The 21,286-nt window shown below is 43.5% G+C and overlaps 1 protein-coding gene across 1 annotated transcript in view; it reads right to left on the bottom strand.

The window, feature by feature from the left end:
* The window catches only part of TPH2 (tryptophan hydroxylase 2), a 70,267-nt gene that overhangs the window by 41,118 nt on the left and 7,863 nt on the right, over positions 1-21,286 (bottom strand). Inside the window, exons 5-7 of the mRNA XM_026648963.1 lie at positions 14,310-14,377; positions 5,952-6,148; positions 3,692-3,827 (exon numbers count right to left, since the gene is read on the bottom strand). Of these exons, the coding sequence (XP_026504748.1) occupies positions 3,692-3,827; positions 5,952-6,148; positions 14,310-14,377 (401 nt within the window). The remainder of the gene's footprint in view (positions 1-3,691; positions 3,828-5,951; positions 6,149-14,309; positions 14,378-21,286) is intronic.

Raw genomic sequence — 21,286 nt, 5'->3', positions numbered from 1 at the left:
TCTAGCCCTGTCAGCCAGTGCAGAACCTTGACCCCTTTCTAGCCCTCTCCACCCGCGCTGGAGAAGCTAATACTGTTGTCTATACTACCAGAGAATACAAGGACTAGCCCTGCACATGGACTAGCCATGCATATGGCAACAGGTCTGATGAGAGGCTGTTTGCACTCTTTACATCCTTGCACACCCACAAAAGGGTAGACATAATCTAGCCCTGTCCAATTTGCTACATTAGCAAGAGGAGGCAGAAGGTTCCCCTCGTCCCCACCCCACTTTTGGCTTATATATTTCTCTGTGGGGGAAATTTTTTATTTCTTTTTACCTGTGATGTTACAGAGATTTGCCTTTAAAAAAAACAAAACAAAAAACCAGTAACCTGCCGTCAGAATCATGTACCGATGTTTGGAATTGTTATAACAGTCTCATAGTTTTCCCAGCAAGTCTGGTCCTTTATAGATAAGTCTAAACAATATAACTCTTTTCTTAACTACCAGACTCAATTCTTTTGTTTTGTGCTATTTGAAAAATAATTAAGTGGCTTTAATTTATTCATACACATTGAGAGGAAAAGATTTCAGTAATACAGTTTTCACTGTGAATGATTTTTGTACGAGCAAATTGGCTAGCAGAGGAAATCCATATAGTTCTATGAAGGTAGTAGAAATACTGTATCATAAAACCAGGAAAGAAAACATTTTAAAATTCAGATAGTGATGATAAAAATCAAGCAAAGTGAATTCCCTAATTTGCATCTGGCTCTACAGTGTGGGTGGGAAGCCTGATCCAAAGCCCATTAAAATCAATGGGAGTCATTTCATCAGGTTGATCGTATTCAAATGCAACATGCAGCCTTGGACACCTGCAACAAACCACAATATGTTTCCATACATCAAAGAAGAGAGAGCAGGGCACTGCAATTACTGTACTGCAAAAGGGTGAATATCCTCTCCCCACTGGAGTCAATATGAGCTTTGTCATTGACTTTAATGGAGCCAGAATTTCATTCTCAGTTTTCGAGAGTATCTGCTGTATGCAAAATCCTATGAAAATCAGACAAAGTTAACAAGGTATTTACCATTTTTTGCTATTGATTTTTCTGAAATTTTATTATTTAGAGCAAAGAGATCTGCACAAAAAGTTCCTTTTTTATAATTAGCTTCTTATCAGTGTTTCAAATGCTAGTACTGTACCTATATAATTTATATAGTTCTCATGCTTGGAGCCATCAAGGCAATAAGGATTTCCCATTAAATTCAGAAACAAAAGTAATAATTTTAATCTCACTAGAATTATTAGAGTGACTCTTAGGACACCATGAATGGGCAGTTTATCATAAGAATTCCTGTTATTATTAGGGTTGCCAACTTTGTAATATTTAAAAACTAGACACTCGAGCAGCAGTGCCAAAACCTCCTCTTCCCCCTGAAGACCCGCCCCTGCTCTGCCTCTTCCCGCCCAAGTCTCACCCACTGCCCCCACCCCTTTCCCCGAGGCCCCGCTCCTGCCCTACCCCCTGAACGCTCCCTGTTCGCTCCTCTTTCCCTCCATCCTCCGTCACTCACTGCTTTTCCCCTCTCCCCTCCTCCCTGCCTGGGTCGGGAGGGACTAGCCTGTGGAGCTGGGGCTGGGAGCTGCAGTTGCCCGATGCAGGTAGGGGGCTGCCCCATCTGAGACAGGGCTGGCACAAGAGAGGACCTGGCGCCTGCCCGCCTCCCATGCTGGCAGTAACCGGACTTCGGGCGTCCGGTCAGTTGATCTGACTGGACACCATTAGGTCCCCTTTTCGACCGGACTTTCCATCTGGCCACCCTAGTTATTACATATTATGACCTAATTCCGAAGACTTGCTGCACAGTTCGGAGCCTGTATCAAACTAAGCATGGATACCATAAATATAGTAGCCAAAGGGACAGCTCATGTGAGCAAAGTTACACACATGCTTAAAGCGTTTGCTGGTTCAGGGTCTTTGCACTTACAGGGATAACACTCATAAATCCCCTTGAATTGGATAAGAATATAATCCGATTGTTTTTATTTCATAAATATCATCACTCCTCTGCTGAGTGTTAGCAGATTTTGGGGCTTGGCAGGTTGTCTTCCCATTGGAAAGATCAGTGTAGCAGAGTCTTGTATTTTCTTAGAGCAGTTTGTTTATTTATGCTATGGGTTCATCTACACTACCCTGCAGTTCAGACTATTGGGGGGGACTCCCCTCGTGTGCATGCTGAAGGTGCAAACTAAAAGGTTCCTAGTTCTCATTAACGTAGTCTTCTTCACACAGGATTACATTAATGCAGAGTAGGAACCTTTTAGTTCACACCCACAGTAGGTATATGGGGGAGTTACAGCAGAGCACTTTGGTGCGCACTGCTATTCATGACCCCCATAGTCTGAACTGTGCAGCAGTGTATACATGCCCTATATACACACAGAGGTGGTCAACCAGCATGCAATCAATCCCCCTTTTCAGGAATCTCAACCAAAACACCAATGCTCAGTTTCTTTGCAGCAGCTCTGCCTCAAGAACTTACTCTCGTTAGAGAGATTAGGTAGAGAGCAAATTCTTTTGACGCTTGCCACAACTTCCCCCAAAAAGATACCGCATTAGAAAACTAGCAATCCAGCATTTCTTCAAATGCTGTACAAAGCTCCCACCCGTAAGAAAGAGAACTTCTAGCATGATGTATAAGAGTGCTAATTGGTGATTCCCACCATGATAGTACATTAAATTATTTTTAGATATAGCTTTTAACTGTAAAATAAAAAAAATGCAGCTAGGTTATTGGATTTATATCTTAAGATGTTTTCCCAGGGCTTCAGTGGATCTGCTCTTGTGAACAAAGTTATGCATGGGCTTAAGTGTTTGCAGGATTAGGGCCGCAGATATTAATTCATTTGTGTAAGCTTTGGCTTTGGTTTTTGTTGCTATATATTATACAAAAATAAAATACACCAAAATGGTACATACTGAATAAAGAAAGGCCGTCGTTTCATGCTTGATATCTGGTAACTGATAAACTGCTCAAACATGGCCCTTATGGTTTATGAAGACAGCAGTGTCCCTTGATGGAATTACTATTCTATTATTTACTTGCATAGAACAGGAAACATTCAATATCAAAAAAAAAAAAAAAAAAGTATCTAGAGGAACTAGTTGGAATTTTTTTTAAGGATATTAAGAGTTTTCAGTGAAAAATCAACCCCCCATATATTTCATCCAAAACCCAAACATTTCAATATGAAAATGCTGGTGTGGTACCTCATCGGAGTCATAGTTTGAGAGCTTCACACTCCAGTTCTCTTCTATGGCCGAGGTTCTCTGATCAGATTACATCTCCCATATTGCTTCACAGTCCCCTCTGTTGGTGAGGGGAGGCAATGCATCATGGAAGACCATGCCTGAGGTGTATGAGAAATTAAATCAGGCTGGGAAGTCCAGCCCATAGAGTAGAACGGGGACATGAGATACCCAAACTACAACTCCCATGAGGCACCATGGTGGTATATCTACATTAAAAGATTTCAGTTTTTGGTCAAACATTGGGGAGGGGAAGAAATTGGTTTTCATGCATTTGATTTGTAGACCAAAAAAACCTGGATTGTTGAAAGGGCTGAATCAACATAAAAATTTAGAAAATTAAGTTTTAGTTATAGTTGATTTTAACAACAAATGAACAGGACAAGGTATACTTACGGTTCTGGTGTGTAGAGAGGATCAGAGCCATGCCGTACATATTGAGTGCAGTGAAAAACTCTATAGGCTAATCCTGCTAAAAAATCTCGAGGAGACAGATATCCAGCAACTGGTCTTACTGTGAAGCCAGACCTTTCTAAAGTGGAGGAGATAGTGAAAATTGGATATATCAACACCTGACAGCAAGCAAGGATTTGTAGTTATTTATTTTGTCCAAAACAAGGCACTGAAAACCTTGGCCAAAACTGCTATACTATTTACACCCACCTTGCACTGCTAAAATACTCTTAATTAAAACAGCTTGAAGTAATTCATAGCTTGTTTAAGAACTTTTACTAGAAAAATAGTCAAGTCTATAGTGAGTAATAACGTCATGAAGTATCTGTTTTTATGTATGGCACCAAACAAGAACAATATAGAAGTTTCCAACACAGAAGCTGAATTCTGTGAAATACGATGTAAATCACCTTTACTGAAATTAAACTATATAAAAAAATCATACATTTAAAGTACTATCTTATAAATTATTTAAATAAACATATGGTGACATGAATATATCAGATGCTCATTTTTACATTTAATAATGCATTCCTTCGTCAGATTAGTCCTACAGGGGAGTTATTTCAAACTCACAGTGACTTTGAACAGGCCAGTTCTTTCCCAAGTTCTCTCTCTACTCATTAGCGGCTGTTTTCAAGATGTTTACAGGAAAATATTCCAAGTTCGGTTTCCACAAAACTTGTGACTGGTCTGAAAGTGTATTTCTGTAGCTCTGTTGCTGTTTTTAGCTTCTCATTAGGAAAAAAAACAATCATGATGCTTCAGTACCATTCCCTCAGACCAAGAGAACAATATAGGAGTGATTTAGGAATATATGACCAAACTCAAAAAGCGATGAGCCAATTGTTGCTGAATACTGGTGACCATAAACAAGAGGTAAGCATGTAGCAGGGAAGAAGGGAATGGGTAAGGTTATTCTTTCATACCAAACAGTGTATTTATTTTAAGTTAGATTTGATCTTTCACCTGCACATGTACCAATGTGATATATGCCATCATGTGCCAGTAATGCCCCTCTGCCATGAACATTGGCCAAACCGGACAGTCACTACGCAAAAGAATAAATGGACACAAATCTGACATCAGGAATCATAACATTCAAAAACCAGTAGGAGAACACTTCAACCTCTCTGGCCACTCAGTAACAGATTTAAAGGTGGGAATTTTGCAACAGAAAAGCTTCAAAAACAGACTCCAACCAGAAACTGCAGAACTTGAATTAATATGCAAACTAGATACTATCAACTTAGGCTTAAATAAAGACTGGGAATGGCTGAGCCATTACACACATTGAATCTATTTCCCCATGTTAAGTATCCTCACACCTTCTTGTCAAACTGTCTTAAATGGGCTATCTTGATTATCACTACAAAAAAAAATTTTCTCCTGCTGACAATAGCTCAGGAACTCCCACCTTTTCATGTTCTCTGTATGTATATATATCTCCTCACTATATGTTCCATTCTATGCATCCGATGAAGTGGGCTGTAGCCCACGAAAGCTTATGCTCAAATAAATTTGTTAGTCTCTAAGGTGCCACAAATACTCCTGTTCTTTTTGCGGATACAGACTAACATGGTTGCTACTCTGAAACCTGTTAAAATGGGTCTGTCACTCCAAATCCAGAACTTCAAAATTGTACTAGAATCCTGCAAAGTTCATTTGGGAATATTCAAACACATCTGATGGTGTGCAAGTGCAAGTGCATTCCCACCATCTGCAACCCTTGGCACAGATACAGAAAATGTAATGAACGAGGATGCCATCTTTAAATTCTACTATCTCAACATTTCATTCTTCCTGCACACTAGGAGGAGCTACAGGAGAAGCAGTGTTCCTTCAGTGTGTTCATTACAACAGCAGTTATCTATGCTCGCCATCCATGTCACACCACAAGACCTTTCTCTACCTCCAATATAATGTTATGTGATGTGTAGCATGCAAACTCATTTAGGTGTGCTACCCAGCCACCTCTCTGAACTTCCTACCTTCCTATTAAAACAACTATCACTGACTCCAACTATTTCTCTCCTGTGGAAAACATTGCAACGAGAGAGTGTGTGTTGACTAATGGCCTGATCTAAAATCCACGGACGTCAATGGAGGTTCTTCCATTCAGCGAACTTTGGATCAGGTCCTAAGAGAAGACAACATTTTTCCATGACATCATGGCTATTCAAAAATCAAACATGAACCTTACCTTTAAGAAAAATAGAAACATCTTCCAGTTGGGGTACATTATCCTCTCTATATCCACAGTACTTGGTCAGCAAAGGGAAGTTTTTTAAATATTCACGACAAGCATGAGTGGGATAGAGTTTAGTGAGTTCCCTGAATACTGTCCCCCAAGTTTTAATTTCTTCGGCTGTGTACTCCACCCTGGGAATGGGTTGACCACTAAAAAGAAGGAGAAATGTTCTTAAACACATCACAGTTGCTAGACTGATTTTAGACAGTAAATTCTTCAGAGCAGGAATGTCACTTCCATGTATCTTTTATTTCTACATCAGTAAATAACTGTGTGCATTAATGGTCCTATCTAAATAATAAAAACCTGAAATCAAGCCTTCTGTTAAAACAAATACAAATATTATTGGGCTGTTTCCTGGAGTTGCTTTTGTTCTATATTAATAATAAATATATTGTGGTAACAGGAAGGACTCCTTGCACCACATAAACTGTGTATTTCTGAACGTGAGGCCACTTATCCTTTCATACCTGGCTGCATGAATATCATGATTCAGTCCCTTTGCTTTCTCTTTCTCATCCATGACAGAACTGTATCGGTCACCCTAGACTACTTTCCTTAGTAGCCCCCTGTGAGGAATTTGCCAAGCACTCACTTAAAATCCAAACAATTAAATCTACCAATTCTCCTTTATCCATTCTTTTGTTGAGGTGCCCAAAGAATTTTAATAGATTGGAGAGAGACACATCTCCTTAAAGAAGCTGTGTCAATTTGTCCATATCATATTGGACCACACCTTCAGAATTAGCCATCTGGCACCCAGCTCAATTTAGGATGGAGGGCACCACTAAAATGCCTGTAAGCCACCTTAATGCCCCACCCATCCTCAGGCTGCCAGTCTGATCCTGAAGAGCATAACAGCTGCTCCAAGTTGCGTCAGCTGCAATGGACCTGTGAGGCCATTCTATCAGCCAAGGATCACCAGAGCACAATGCTCTGGCCATATCCTCAGCCACACTCTGTGCTGGGGAACCATGAGGTAGAGGTTGGCACAGATCCAGCAACATCACTAGAAAATTCTCAGCAAAAAGGGAAGCCTCATCTGGTCATGTAAGCTGGCTTCATATCCGCTTTGTGTCACTGGAGAGGTGCAACAAAGCCAAGAATTTGGGGTGTTTTAAACTTGGGTGTTTTGTAATTTACTTGTTGTCCCAACTAATCCATTAGGCCTTGAATTAAGGTTCATTCGCCTTTAAATTCCCTATCAGAAGGTGCATCCTGGCTATGTGATTTTGTTCTACCTGTTCCTCCCTCTTTCCATCTCATCATGACACCAATTTCCTCAGCTGAAGGATGAGTGAAGCCAGTTCTGAGTCGAGCCTGCTCTACCACGTCTACACATGCCACATCTACAAATAATTCCATCTCACTGCGATCTTCCACTTCAGCATCTCTGTCCACAGGCTCTGAGGCCCACAAGCTGCTTGCACCATAAGGAAAGTGGTGGTGCATTATGAATCTGCAATCTGTGCAATGAACAGTGTAGTCCCAAACCTGAATTATGTGTTGCTGAACTTTTACTACCCTTAGTTATAGTGGAGGCTTTATGCCAACTGATGACTAAGGATGACCAAGATTTTATTCATCTCTAAGTTCAAAGCTAAGGGTTTTTTCCTGGCTAGCCACCCAAATATATACCTTGGATCTCGGATGGGGCTGTACTTGGGCGGGGCTAGCCTATGCCACTGCCACCACAGTCAGTCACACTGCTATTTGTAAACAGACTAACTTGGGCAGAGATAGCATGTGTATGTCTTTCCAAGCTGGGAATTACATCTCCCAGCTGCAGTGCAGATATACCCCACCCAGATGGCTAGGTCAGACCAACCTAGAGCATTTGGCAGGTTCGTATCTATGTAAAAAATGTGAATAGGCAACAGTGAACGAGAGTGTAAGCAGGAGAGAGAAAATGTATTCTGTAACTAATCACAAGATACAAATGCCCTCCCCTCCTCCCTCACTGTATAGTTATTAGCTTTACAGAAAAACACCATAACTTTTACAGGCTGTTTTCAAGGGTTTTTTTCCTGCCAAGTTGTTTTTTTCTACTGATTTTTTTTTTTTTGCTTAAATAATCAAAGTAGATACAAACAAGAAAAATGAAAAATCTAAAAAGGGATGCATAAAGTTGAAAAGAACATGAAATTAATATGTGCCTTTCCCTACGTGCTAGGACTTAGGCCTATTACAAATAAAATTAGAATGTGATTGAAATTAGTTTGACTTGGAAGCTTGTGTGACAAGAAAATTACAACACAGCAGGTATTTGTAGGTAGCGCAGAAAAATTACTAACTCCTGGGGATGGTAATAAATTCAAAATATAGGCTTGATTTGGCAAGACAAAATTAAAAGTATGTAAGTGTTGTATTTGTATGTGAAGGAACAGATACCATTAACTCCAGAGAAATTCACTAAATCAATCAAGACTAATAAGGGTACTCTGCAAGCTCCAGAATAAGAAAAGCAGAGAACAAAACAGCATATGACAAGAAAGGAAAACTTTGATAACAACAGGGAGAGTTTGGCCAACTTTAGTTTTCCTATTACCAGGCCAAATCCTGAAGTGCTAATTCACTCTTGACTTATTTGAAATCAATGAGACTAAAGAATGAGCAAAAACAGAGTTAGCACTTCAGCCTTTGGTTAACTAAGAGGTACATCTGAAAGACTATTGGCACTGTGGAGACTAATGAGGGGTAGAAAGTCAAAAGGGGGCTGGGCACCTGACTACACTAGGGCCCTTTTGAAAGAACCCATCCTTAATTTACTATTGAGCCTGGACACAAAGTCAAGGACTATTCTAAAAACAGCTGATGTACACAGGAGATCAGACTGTCCCATAATCATAGACTATCAGGGTTGGAAGGAACCTCAGGAGGTCATCTAGTCCAACCCCCTGCTCAAAGCAGGACCAATTCCCAACTAAATCATCCCAGCCAGGGCTTTGTCAAGCCTGATCTTAAAAACCTCTAAGGAAGGAGATTCCACCACCTCCCTAGGTAACCCATTCCAGTGCTTCACCATCCTACTAGTGAAAAAGTTTTTCCTAATATCCAACCTAAACCTCTCCCACTGTAACTTGAGACCATTACTCCTTGTTCTGTCATCTGCTACCACTGAGAACAGTCTAGATCCATCCTCTTTGGAACCCCCTTTTAGGTAGTTGAAAGCAGCTATCAAATCCCCCTTCATTCTTCTCTTCTGCAGACTAAATAATCCCAGTTCCCTCAGCATCTCCTCATAAATCATGTGCTCCAGCCCTCTAATCATTTTTGTTGCCCTCCGCTGGACTCTTTCCAATTTTTCCACATCTTTCTTGTAGTGTGGGGCCCAAAACTGGACACAGTACTCCAGATGAGGCCTCACCAATGTCGAATAGAGGGGAATGATCATATCCCTTGATCTGCTGGCAATGCTCCTACTTATACAGCCCAAAATGCTGTTAGCCTTCTTGGCAACAAGGGCACACTGTTGACTCATATTCAACTTCTCGTCCACTGTAACCCTTAGGTCCTTTTCTGCAGAACTGCTGCCTAGCCACTCGGTTCCTAGTCTGTAGCAGTGCATAGAATTCTTCCATCCTAAGTGTAGGACTCTGCACTTGTCCTTGTTGAACCTCATCAGATTTCTTTTGGCCCAATCCTCTAATTTGTCTAGGTCCTTCTGTATCCTATCCCTACCCTCCAGCATATCTACCACTCCTCCCAGTTTAGTGTCATCTGCAAAATTGCTGAGGGTGCAATCCACGTCATCCTCAAGATCATTAATGAAGATATTGAACAAAACCGGCCCCAGGACCAACCCTTGGGCACTCCGCTTGATACCGGCTGCCAACTAGATATGGAGCCATTGATCACTACCCATTGAGCCCGACGATCTAGCCAGCTTTCTATCCACCTTTTAGTCCATTCATCCAGCCCATACTTCTTTAACTTGCTGGCAAGAATACTGTGGAAGACCGTATCCAAAACTTTGCTAAAGTCAAGGAATAACACGTCCACTGCTTTCCCCTCATCCACAGAGCCAGTTATCTCATCATAGAAGGCAATTAAGTTAGTCAGGCATGACTTGCCCTTGGTGAATCCATGCTAACTGTTCCTGATCACTTTCCTCTCCTTGAAGTGCTTCAAAATTGATTCCTTGAGGACCTGCCCATGATTTTCCCAGGGACTGAGGTGAGGCTGACTGGCTCGCAATTCCCCGGATCCTCCTCCTTCCCTTTTTTAAAGATGGGCACTATATTAGCCTTTTTCCAGTCATCCAGGACCTCCCCTGATCGCCATAAGTTTTCAAAGATAATGGCCAATGGCTCTCCAATCACATCAGCCAACTCCTTTAGCACCCTCGGATGCAGTGCATCCAGCCCCGTGGACTTGTGCTCATCCAGCTTTTCTAAATAGTCCGAAATCACTTCTTTCTCCATATAATGTCATCCTAATAATTAAGAAACTGTCTTGTCACCCACCCACACCCCCACCCCATTCAGGATTGCATGTACCACCTACTCTGCGTTTGGTGAAACACACGCACACACCAAAAAAAACCCATCCAAAAACCCAACAACTTTGTGACGATAACTACATGGAAAAGTAACACTAAGAAAATACAGAGGGTCCTGTGGCACCTTTAAGACTAACAGAAGTATTGGAGCATAAGCTTTCGTGGGTGAATGCCCACTTCATCAGACGCAAGGCATTCACCCACGAAAGCTTATGCTCCAGTACTTCTGTTAGTCTTAAAGGTGCCATATGACTCTCTGTTGCTTTTTACAGATTCAGACTAACACAGCTACCCCTCTGATACTAAGAAAATAGCTAATAGATTTTTATCTTGTTTTAATATGACTTAGCATCTGGAAACAAGGAAGAGAGCCAGCACAATGCAACTAGCCAGCACCAAGCATACCACGAATTGCAGTTTGTGAATCACTGCTGAAGATATTAACTAGTGATTTAAATATTAATCAGACCATGGTCACTTGATCCTAACAGCTCAAAGGCATTTTATTTATTGATGAGTTTTTCATGTTGGTGGGGGACAAGTTATGAAATATCTCACTTACTCAACTATCCAGATAGCAACAAAATATTTGCAGAGTAACATACCTGATACAGAAAAAGCATGAGCCAAATATCTGGAAGCCTAGGAAATTCCCCAAAAGGACTGCTTAAGATTAGGCCTAGAATGGTCTCATTAGCTTCCAATACCAGAGAATGGGGAGAGGAAACTCCACCAAAATATGAGGAAGCAAGAGAGAAGTGAAAGGGAATATGCTACATTTTTAACTGATCTGGAACAAAACAGAATGAGGCATATACATAAAACTGTAGGCTAAATCCTGACTGAGGTTAATAGTAAACTCCCATTGACTTCAACAGACGCAGGCCTGAGCCTTTTCGTATGAGAACCTTTCTTCGTGAGCAATGGGAGCAGAATCTGGCCCTAGGGAACTTTTGTAAAAAAAACCAACCATCAGGATTCTACTGGTTATCATCAACTACAGGAGATTATAAAAGGGCCCAACTCATGTGCACTGGTTATATATTGGTATAATTCCATTGACTTCACTGTAATTTGCACTGAAGTAACTTTGAGCAGGCTCAAATAATTCTTTGCCCCAACTACTTGACTTTAACCTGTGAAAACTTTGTACTAAACTACTGCAATTGATGTTTGCATGCACCTGCTAAGCCAGATCCACCATTTTCTGCATTTTATAGAGGGGTAAAATAGGTCTTACAAGATTAGCTTTGAATTTGGCTGTCTCCCACACTGCAAGCAAACAAATGCATTACCTGTAGAACTGTCACATGGCTAATAGCTGAAGCATCCTGTCTCGGAGGACTAAATAAATCATCTTGCCATTGCAGGATTTAAGATATTTCTAATGCTCCTATTTATGTGCTATCTATGGCTGGAATCAATGATCTAGGCCTTTTTCCTCACAAACATTTTATGATTCTATCTCCTGTACCTCAGGAATGTTCTCTCAGCTGTGTATGTGCGAACAGGGTAACACTTCTAACAGCATGTTTTAATCCTAGGTAGTGACATAAGCACTCCAGTGAGTGTGTATCATGTTCCTCTGCAGTCACAGAAATCTATGGGCAATGCTCAGCATGTTTAGGCTTGCTTGTTCCTCTGATGCTTTCAAGTTCCTGTTAATATAAGTTTTGAAATGGCTTGTTTTCCTTCTTCGTACCATAGATTTTAATGTTTTTCCTTACTTCTGTGGATTACATTATTTGCTTTGCCCTTTCACAGTTCTGATAAGAAACTCAGAGATTTAATACTCCCCTCCGGTGGGATTCCTGCTGCCTCTTTGATAATTCTCACGTACACTTATTCTTTTCTAGAAGTTCTTTTCCCAGTCAGCTGCCTCAAACCTCATCCTGTCTTTTTAAATTAATTTGTAACTGACCATTTCCCCACTTTTGCCCTACGTTCTGGCCTTATAAGTTGGTTCTCTTTTTCTCTCTCTCTCTGTGGGGCTGGCACATAACTATCACCCTACCCCCAATACATACCCCCTCCGTTTTCCTCTACCTGCCTTTGAGGCCTCATTCTTCCCCATACATCAGACTGGCTGGCACTCATTAATTGGTTAGAGGTGCAATGTAAGGCTTTTCTTCCTCTTTCCCTTACCCTTTGCCCAAGGACAGCGTGTGCCATCTCTGCAGCCCCTCCTGCTACCAGCTACTCCTACTGCCAGCTAACAGAGATCTCCTTTAGCTCAAGTGCTAGGCAGTGTTTTGTGAAATAAGTATCGCTACGTCTAGAATCAGCATTCTACTCCCAGCTCTGCAGATGTGAGCATGATTTACTTTGTAATAGTGACAGTTGTAGGGTTTGAACTCTTGTGAATCCCAGGTAAAAGGGATGACGTTTGTCTAATTAAGCAAGTACATAGTGCATACAGCAGGTTGAAACTTGTGATTTCCCTTCCACAGGACATTCCGACATTTCTAAAAAGTTTGCATTCTGAATCAGAATGAAAACTCGAAATTTCAAAGTTCCCGGGGGAGAGGAAATACTAAAAATATTTCGTTTCAGAAAAATCAAAGCCTTTTCATTTGATTTTTGCTAAACAGAAACAGAGCAGACAGTGGTCCTGACTCAGAGACTCCTTGCATTGCCACCAACTCCTCAGGGAACAGCCCAGGGCATCCCCTAGGTTTACATGAATTCCCCACTGTGGAGCAGAGAGTCTATAAACCACGGGTGGGGAACCTTTTTTCTATCAGGGGCCATTGACCCACAGAAAAATATCAGGCAGGGGCCACACACAGTCCCGTGGGGGGAAAGCATGGAGGCTCGGGGTTTCCCCCCACAGCGGGAGCAGGCGCTTTGCAGCTCCAACCCCATGGGGGGGAGGGGCGTGGAGGCTCAGAGCTTTCGGCCCACGGTGTGGAGACTTGCCACAGGCCAGACGTTCCCCATCCCTGCTATAAACCCTGAGAGCCCCAACTCCAGTTAAGCCGCCACAGCTTCCTGGGTTGCCAAGCTCCTGGCTTCATGGCTGGGAATGTGGAAGCCCGAGATCCCCATCTTAAGCCTGCCTGCCTTGGAGTGCTGAAGGCTTCCAGAGTCTGCAGCCCTGAGGCAGCCCCACCATGCCGACTGCTTCAGAGTCAAGGACAACAGGACTTCCAGGCTCCTAGAAGCTCTGGGAGTCCCAGCTGGAACCTCCTGCTGGGGGCCTCAGGGCTTCCAAACTTCCTGCCATGCAGCCTACGTCTGCATGTGGCAGAAGTTCATAGAAATCTAAATGTTTCCATGAAACATTTCATTTTGGACAATTTAGCATTTTCTGATGAAAAAAATATTTAGTCAGAAAATTCCCAATCAACTCTAATAGTGCAAACACTTTGTATGATGCTGCCCTCTAGTGGCCGTTCTGGAGGGAGACAAGGGTTTCCATTTGTAGTGGGGGAATTCTTCTTTGGCTCAAGTGCTAGAGGCCTGTGTTCTGGAGTTAAAAGACCAGGGTTCTAGGCCAATTATAGGAGGGGGTTTGTGTCCATGGCACATGGATTCATTTCATTAGAGGATATGCAAACATTTGTAAAATAGCTCCTTACATTAAACTAGCCAGGAACATAATGGTGAAAATGTAGCACTTAGCCTCTAAACACCTCACTTGCTTATAATTATACTGAAAATTATATGATTTCAAACTTTTGGTTTGTCATTTGTAACATATACTAAACTGGTCACTTGTCTTTTCCAAAACTTCATGCTAACAGAATTAAGTGGAGTGGAATTTTTTCTAACATAGCAGCACAGAAAAGAAATATACCAGTACTTACTATTTATAACTCATGGCAACATCCACAAAATACTTTCTTCTCTGTCGATATACATTGTCCTTAAATCCCTTAAGAAAGGAAGACAAGATTAATTTATAACAAAGACAAAGAAAATCAGCTGTAAGAATTTTAAAACAAATCATTAAAGTGTTTACTTAGTGTTTAATTATATTGCTTTCTGATTATCAGCATCTATTTTAATGTGGAGAAAAATAAACTAGTGTCACACTTCCTCCAAAAGGAACATTTCCAGGAGAGGTGCTGTGCACTAGTGCCATCACACAGCCAAAAATATTAAGTATGGGAAAACTGGCTATGACTCAACTTCAGTCCACCCAAACACCTCCATGACCTGACTGGAGTCTCCCAAGCAGGCAAGAATCTGAGTGCTAGGTTCATGCATCACACTTCTTTCATGGCTTGAAAATTGAAGTGTCTCAGAATTCATGAAGAGCTTGTTTTGAAAATACTACTGTGATGGCCACCATCTTGGCTGTCACGCTGGGGACTGAAGAAAAAACCTCCAGAGCTAAAGCATGAGTTGCTACAGCTTGAGCTAAAGTCCTGTAACTGTGGCTGTAATGGACTTATTTTCTTTGAGGATCAGCCACAGAGGGAGGTACGTGTAATGTAAACACCTGTGGGCTATATTACTTTCCGTTACTCTAAACCACATGCAACATCTCTTCTTTATACACAAAACACTCAGACACACTTCAGTTTTCAGGCTAAGTAGTAAGTGTCAACTTCAAGGGCAAGATAGGAGTGGGTTTAAATTTCATTTCAAACAGGCATACCAGCCCAGAAAGTATATTTGCACTCGCCCCACTCAACTGGGCAGTAGTGTAACCAGAAAAAATACCACTCTCCTCCGTCACTAGGCATGGACAAAAACACAAAAATGGTAGAAAAATGGCTGTTGGTCCACACAGCTTCAATTCATAGATTTCATAGCCAGAGGGACACTTTGTGATCATGTACTCTGACCTCCTGTATAGCACAGGCTAGAGAACTTCCCTACAACAATTTCTAGATCGGAGCTTTTAGAAAAACTTCCAATCTTGATTTTAAAATCGTCAGTGATGGAGAATCCCACTGTTCCCTTGGTAAATTGTTCCAATGGTTAATTATCTTCACTAAAAAAATGTACGCCTTATTTCTAGTCTGAATTTGTCTAGCTTCAACTTCCAGTCATTGGATCATGTTATAACTTTCTCTGCTAGACTGAAGAGCCCATTATTGAACATTTGTTCCCACATAGGTAGTTATTGATTGTACTCAGGTCACCTCTGACCTCCTCTTTGTTAAGCTAAATGGATTGAGCTCTTTGAGTCTATCACTATAAGGCACGTTTTTTAATCCTTTAGATCAATCTCATGGCTCTTTTCTCCGAACCCTCTCCAGTTTATCAACGTCCTTCTTGAATTGTGGACACCAAAACTGGACACAGTATTGCAACAGTAGTTGCACCAGTTCCAAATACAGAGGTAAAATAACCTCTCTACTCCTACTCAAGATTCCCCTGTTTATGCTTCCCAGGATCACATTAGCTCTTTTGGCCCCAACGTCACACTGGGAGCTCACGTTCAGCTGATTACCTATCATGATCCCCACACCTTTTTCAGAGTCACTGATTTCCAGGATAGAGATCCCCCTTATGCAAGTATGGCCTATATTCTTTGTTCCTAGATGCATATAATTACATATTAAAATGCATATTGTTTGCTTGCCTAAGCTTCCAGAAAATTTTGGATTTGTAACTATCATGGGGCTCTCAGCAGCAACTAATGCACTCATAGTGGTAGGAAGCAGCCACTATAAAGTGCATGCATGCACACGTGTGTGTGTGTGTGTGTATATATATACACACGTACTTCTGGGGGATGTAGGAGAGAAAACAAAAGGGATTGTGAAAGCATTCAAGCCTCCTACTCTCAAGCACAGTCCAAGGCAGCAGAGGCCTTGCAACATCCTTCAGATGTTTGGATGACTTATCTAGCGTACATCTACAGAGAGAAAGAACATAAGAACATGGGTAAGGAATGGTGTCCCTAGCCTCTGTTTGTCAGAGGGCGGAGACGGATGGCAGGAGAGAGATCACTTATTATATGGAAAATTATGGAAAAGGTTTTGAACAGGCATAAAGTTGTTGATCCTTACTGGAGTTACCTTGACTGTTTAAAACCTTTATGAAGCAAGTGCTGAGTTAATAAGTTGCAGATTTTAGATCAATGGGTAGGGGAATACCTTTTCCCTCTTTTAAGAGAGGCAAATGGTTTTGTAGGCCCAGGTAGAAAGGGACAGATGGCAGTATAACTGGTTTGTTGTGACTCAAGAGTGTGTCACATGTAGCAAAATTCTGTTCCTGTTAACAGGACTGGTCCTAGAGCTCAGAGGATATTTCTACACTGGGGTGGGGAACCTACGGCCCGTGAGCCGGATCCAGCCCACTGCCTAATTTCATCTGGCCTGCAGAAAGTCTCCATGCCGCGGGCCAGAAGCCCCAAGACTTGGTGCCCCCCCCATGGGGCTCGAGCTGCAAGCATCAGCTTACCCCGCTGGAGGGGGAAGCTAGGGTTGCCAGGCCATTAAAAGTCCGGTTGGCTCTGCGCAGCTCCGGCAAGCAGCTGGCATGTCCCTGCGGCCTCTAGGCACAGGTGCGATCAGGGAACCGCGGCAAATGGGAGCTGCAGGGGCAGCACCTGCTGGGTGCGGGCAGCGTGCACCTGGCCACACCTCTGCCTAGGGGCCGCAGGGACATGCCGGCTGCTTCCGGGAGCAGCGCTGAGCCAGGGCAGGCAGGGATCCTGACTTAGTCATGCTGCGCTGCTGACTGGGAGCCGCCTGAGGTAAGCGCCGCCTGGCTGGAGCCCACACCCTGAACCCCCTGACCCAGGTTGGAACCCCCTTCCACACCTCAACTCCCTCCCAGAGCCCTCACCCCCTCCCGCAACCCAACCCCTTGCCCCAGCTCTGAACCTCCTCCCGGAGTCTGCACCCTGCACCCCAACCCGCATGCCAACACCCTGCCCCAATTCTGAGCCTACTCCCACATTCCAAACCCCTTAGCCCCAGCCCAGAGCCCCCTCCTGCACCCCAACCCCCTCATCCCCAGTCCCACCCCAGAGCCCACTGTGATGTGTCATTCCATGTTCTTTATGAAAATATGCTTTTATGGTTTGACATAACTACAATATACTTTATGCAAGATGGCTCGTGAAATATCATTGGAAAGGTTGTGATTTACTGAATGTGATTATCCTATTTGTATGCATGTATCATTTCTGTATCTGAAATTAGGAATATTGACTATGTATCTATATTTCAACTATGTTACTTTGTGTGATGTCCCCTGCTAACACGTCAGGTACAACAATGAAAAATCCTGACAGTGCTGATGGCCCATCAGCAAGAGACGATAGACTGTAAAAGAGCTTAGTCTTCCTGTGAATGTGTGGGTCATCCTGTGAAGAATGACTACAGAGGCCCTACAGAGGCATGTGACCAAGTCACCTGATACTGCAACCCATCTTGAATTCTGTACTTTTCCACAAGAAGCTGGGGTGGGGGTCAAACTAGGAAACAAAGGACTCCCGCCTTAGGCAAATCCTATTTAAGGGTGGGTAGCAGGGCCGGCTCCAGGGTTTTGGCCGGCTCCAGGGTTTTGGCCGGCCCAAGCAGCCAAACAAAAAGCCGTGATCGCGATCTGCGGCGGCAATTCGGCGGGAGGTCCTTCGCTCCAAGCAGGAGTGAGGGACTGGCTGCCGAATTGCCGCCAAACAGCTGGACGTGCCGCCCCTCTCCGAAGTGGGCACCCCAAGCACCTGCTTGGTAAGCTGGTGCCTGGAGCCTGCCCTGGTGGATAGTGAGGTAATCCAGGTCATCAGTTCTCGCCTGCTATCCTACCCAAGATGACTACTGGAAACAACTAAGACTGAACTGGGGGAAAGAACTGGACCCAGGCTAGAAGTGTGTCTGGCCTGTGAAGAAGATTATTAGAAACACATTTAGGGTGAGAATTTACATGTAACCAGTTTCTTTAGTGTATTAAGCTTAGTTTGCGTGCTCCGTTTTATTTTCTTAGTAATGTGCCTTGTTCTGTCTGCTACCTCCTTAGCTACTTAAAATACACCTGTTATAGTTAATAAATTTATTTCTGGTTTACAATATAACCCAATTTATGTGATTTCTAACTTGGGGGGGAGGCATACCCTCCTCCACATTGAGGGAAGAGGCAGATTTCATATAATTTTGGGTTTGTACTCCAAGGTGGGGTGGACCTCTGCGTGCTGTGGCAAGCCCCTTAAGTTGAGCCTTCTCAGAGCGGATCTCCGTCTCTCTGTGTCTCTGTGCAGCTGGTTGTGGCCCTGCCTGTGTGCTTGGCTGGAAAAGGCTGGGGAGCCGAGCCCAGCAAGACCAGGTAAAAGGGGGCCCAGGGCTGGCAGAATAATCTGCCTCAGTGGCGTCCCAGCACATGAGGTGACATCACAAGGGGGTTCAACCCGTCACACCCGCATCCCCAGCTGGAGCCCTCACCCCTCCTGCACCGCAACCCCCTGCCCCAGCCCAGAGCCCCCTCCCAAACCCTGAACCCATTTCTGGCCCCACCCTGGAGCCTAAGGGGAAGCCCTGAGCCTCCGCCTCCCCCCACGGGATTGTGTGTGGCCCGCGACTGATTTTTTCTGTGGGTCAATGGCCCCTCATAGAAAAAAGGTTCCCCTCCCCTGGTCTACGTGACAGTGTAAGCTTAGCATTAGTAGAATTTGAGTTAGCAGATCCAGGGTTTCAGGGTGTGCAGAAATTTAACTTTGACTCCCCTCATCCTCCCAGCTCTGGTAGAAGCTCACTCTTCCCTCCCTGCCTCCCTCCCCCCTGCCCTGGCTCCTGCTCCGGCAGGAGCTTACTCTTCCCTCCCTCCCTTCCCCCCACCCCAGCAGGAGCTCACTCTCCTCCCCATGTGGCGGGGACAGTGAGCTCCTCCTGGCCCGTGGCCCCAGGGAGGAGGAGTTCTGTGCCCCCAACGATTATTGGGGGGGCCCCATGCCCCTACTTGCCCCCCCATTGTTCACACCCCTACTGGGTTTGTTAACCCAGTGCTTGAGCACCTACACTCATTTGTAACCCCAGGTTAAGAATTTTTGAATTTGGGGTCCCAATCTGGGGCTCCAACATCTACACTGCATTATGCAAGTCCAAGTCCCACTACTCATAGTCGAGACTTGCCAGTGGTCTCCCAAAATGTGGCCGGTTCTACCCCTTTGTTCATGGTGCAGTGTGGGAAAACTTAACTGTCCACTGAACTTGACTGTCAGAGGACAAAGAAAATTAGTCCATGGGATTGTGGACTCTCATGCATGAGTCCAGTAGGGTGAGTCCAGTATCTACACTGCAAAGCAATAGGCTTGAACCCTGGGTCCTGACTTGACTCAGGCTCAAACCCTCCACTCCCATGTGGTCCTGAGACACTAGGTCCAAGCGCTAGGTGAGCATGATTTGTGTGCAGACAGAAGTGGGATTAGACTTGAGCCTGAGTTAAAACCCTGGTCTTACACTGCAGTGTAGACATACCCACGGTGGCCTTGTGCTGCCCCTGCATCGGGGTAGCTCTCCATGGCCCTTTATGACTCCTGTATGGCCCCTATACACTCCACAGAGGGGTCGGGGGGGGGGGGGAGAAACAGAAATAGTCTATTGGTGTCCAACAGTAGGTTTTTTTCCCCATTTCTAAGACCTAGCATTCTGTGTAGGATCACAAATCTAGTGTAAATTATGCCTATCCGAGTTCTCTAAAGTGTAACACATACTCTGTTTTCATGTCATGCAAATGTCTTTTTCGTTGTCTCTAAAACTAAGGTGATCTGCAGAAACCTACCTTATGTATTCAGTGTAGACACCAGCTCAAAATATAAAACATTATTAAATTGATAATTGTGATGGGTCATGTGAGGCTAAAATGATTCTATTTGAAGAAAAGTTACTGTTAGTGGCTGAAAGTAATCTGCAGATTTGAGAGTTTCCGAAGATGCAGACTCTTATCCTTGTCCATGATAAAGAAGTGCACAGAATGACTCAGGATTTCGGGGTGTGCTCCCCCTTGGGGAATGATCCAATACAGCAGCCTTCAGCTATTATGAACTATACAAATGTAAATTAAACCAGGTGTCAAGAGTTCCTAGGGACTGATACAGAAGCCAGTGGTCAGCAAGGCACAGGGAAGCCCTGGTAATGCCAGGCCATTCCTCAGCCTCTTCCCCAACATAGGTAATAGGGAGGGGCTGACAAAGCAGTTGATGTGCTGGCACTATACCCTTATAAGATCCCCTACGCTGAGGTGATCCTCCCTACAGTATAGGGCCACTTTGCACCAGAAGCACAAAGCAAAGCAGCCTCAATACAGAGGGGAATCTACGACAAGTTTATAACATGACTCTGAACTACAGGTAGTAACATGTGAAACAGTAATTTTTCCAATCTGTAAATGCTTCAAATATATATGAGTGATATACCTTACAGAATGTTTACCCCCCCCCCGCCCCGCCCAGTTACTACATTCAAATGCTCTATATAGCCCCTCTCCCCATTCTGAAAACCAAATAGAAGCAAGTCATCCGAAACAGTTGTGGAAAGTTTTTGATTGTTTCCATTCACTTTGGATGATTACCCATCTATTAGAGCAACGACAATGCAGATGATATAAACAGAGGAGTTTCTTCTAGCAGCCTATCATTATAGTTCATTCTTAAGGTCTCTTAGGTTAGGCATATGTTGAAGAAAACCATGATTGAATTAAAACAAATAATTACTAAGGACTCATAGTCAGCTTTAGATTTGGAATATTTAGGCATTACACAAGGTACGAAATAGGGACTTATACACTGGCACTGATTTCAGAAAGCACAGTAAGAAACCTATCCATGCACTGTATTCATGCTGAGATTTGAGTGTACTGTGCTATTGTACCTTGTAACTATCCTAGT

This window comes from Terrapene carolina, unplaced genomic scaffold, assembly GCF_002925995.2.
Source record: "Terrapene carolina triunguis isolate 2854851 unplaced genomic scaffold, T_m_triunguis-2.0 Scaffold68, whole genome shotgun sequence".
NCBI classification, from domain to species: domain Eukaryota; kingdom Metazoa; phylum Chordata; order Testudines; family Emydidae; genus Terrapene; species Terrapene triunguis.
The sequence above is the reverse complement of the archived record's forward strand: the minus strand, read 5'-3'. Positions and strand labels throughout refer to the sequence as shown.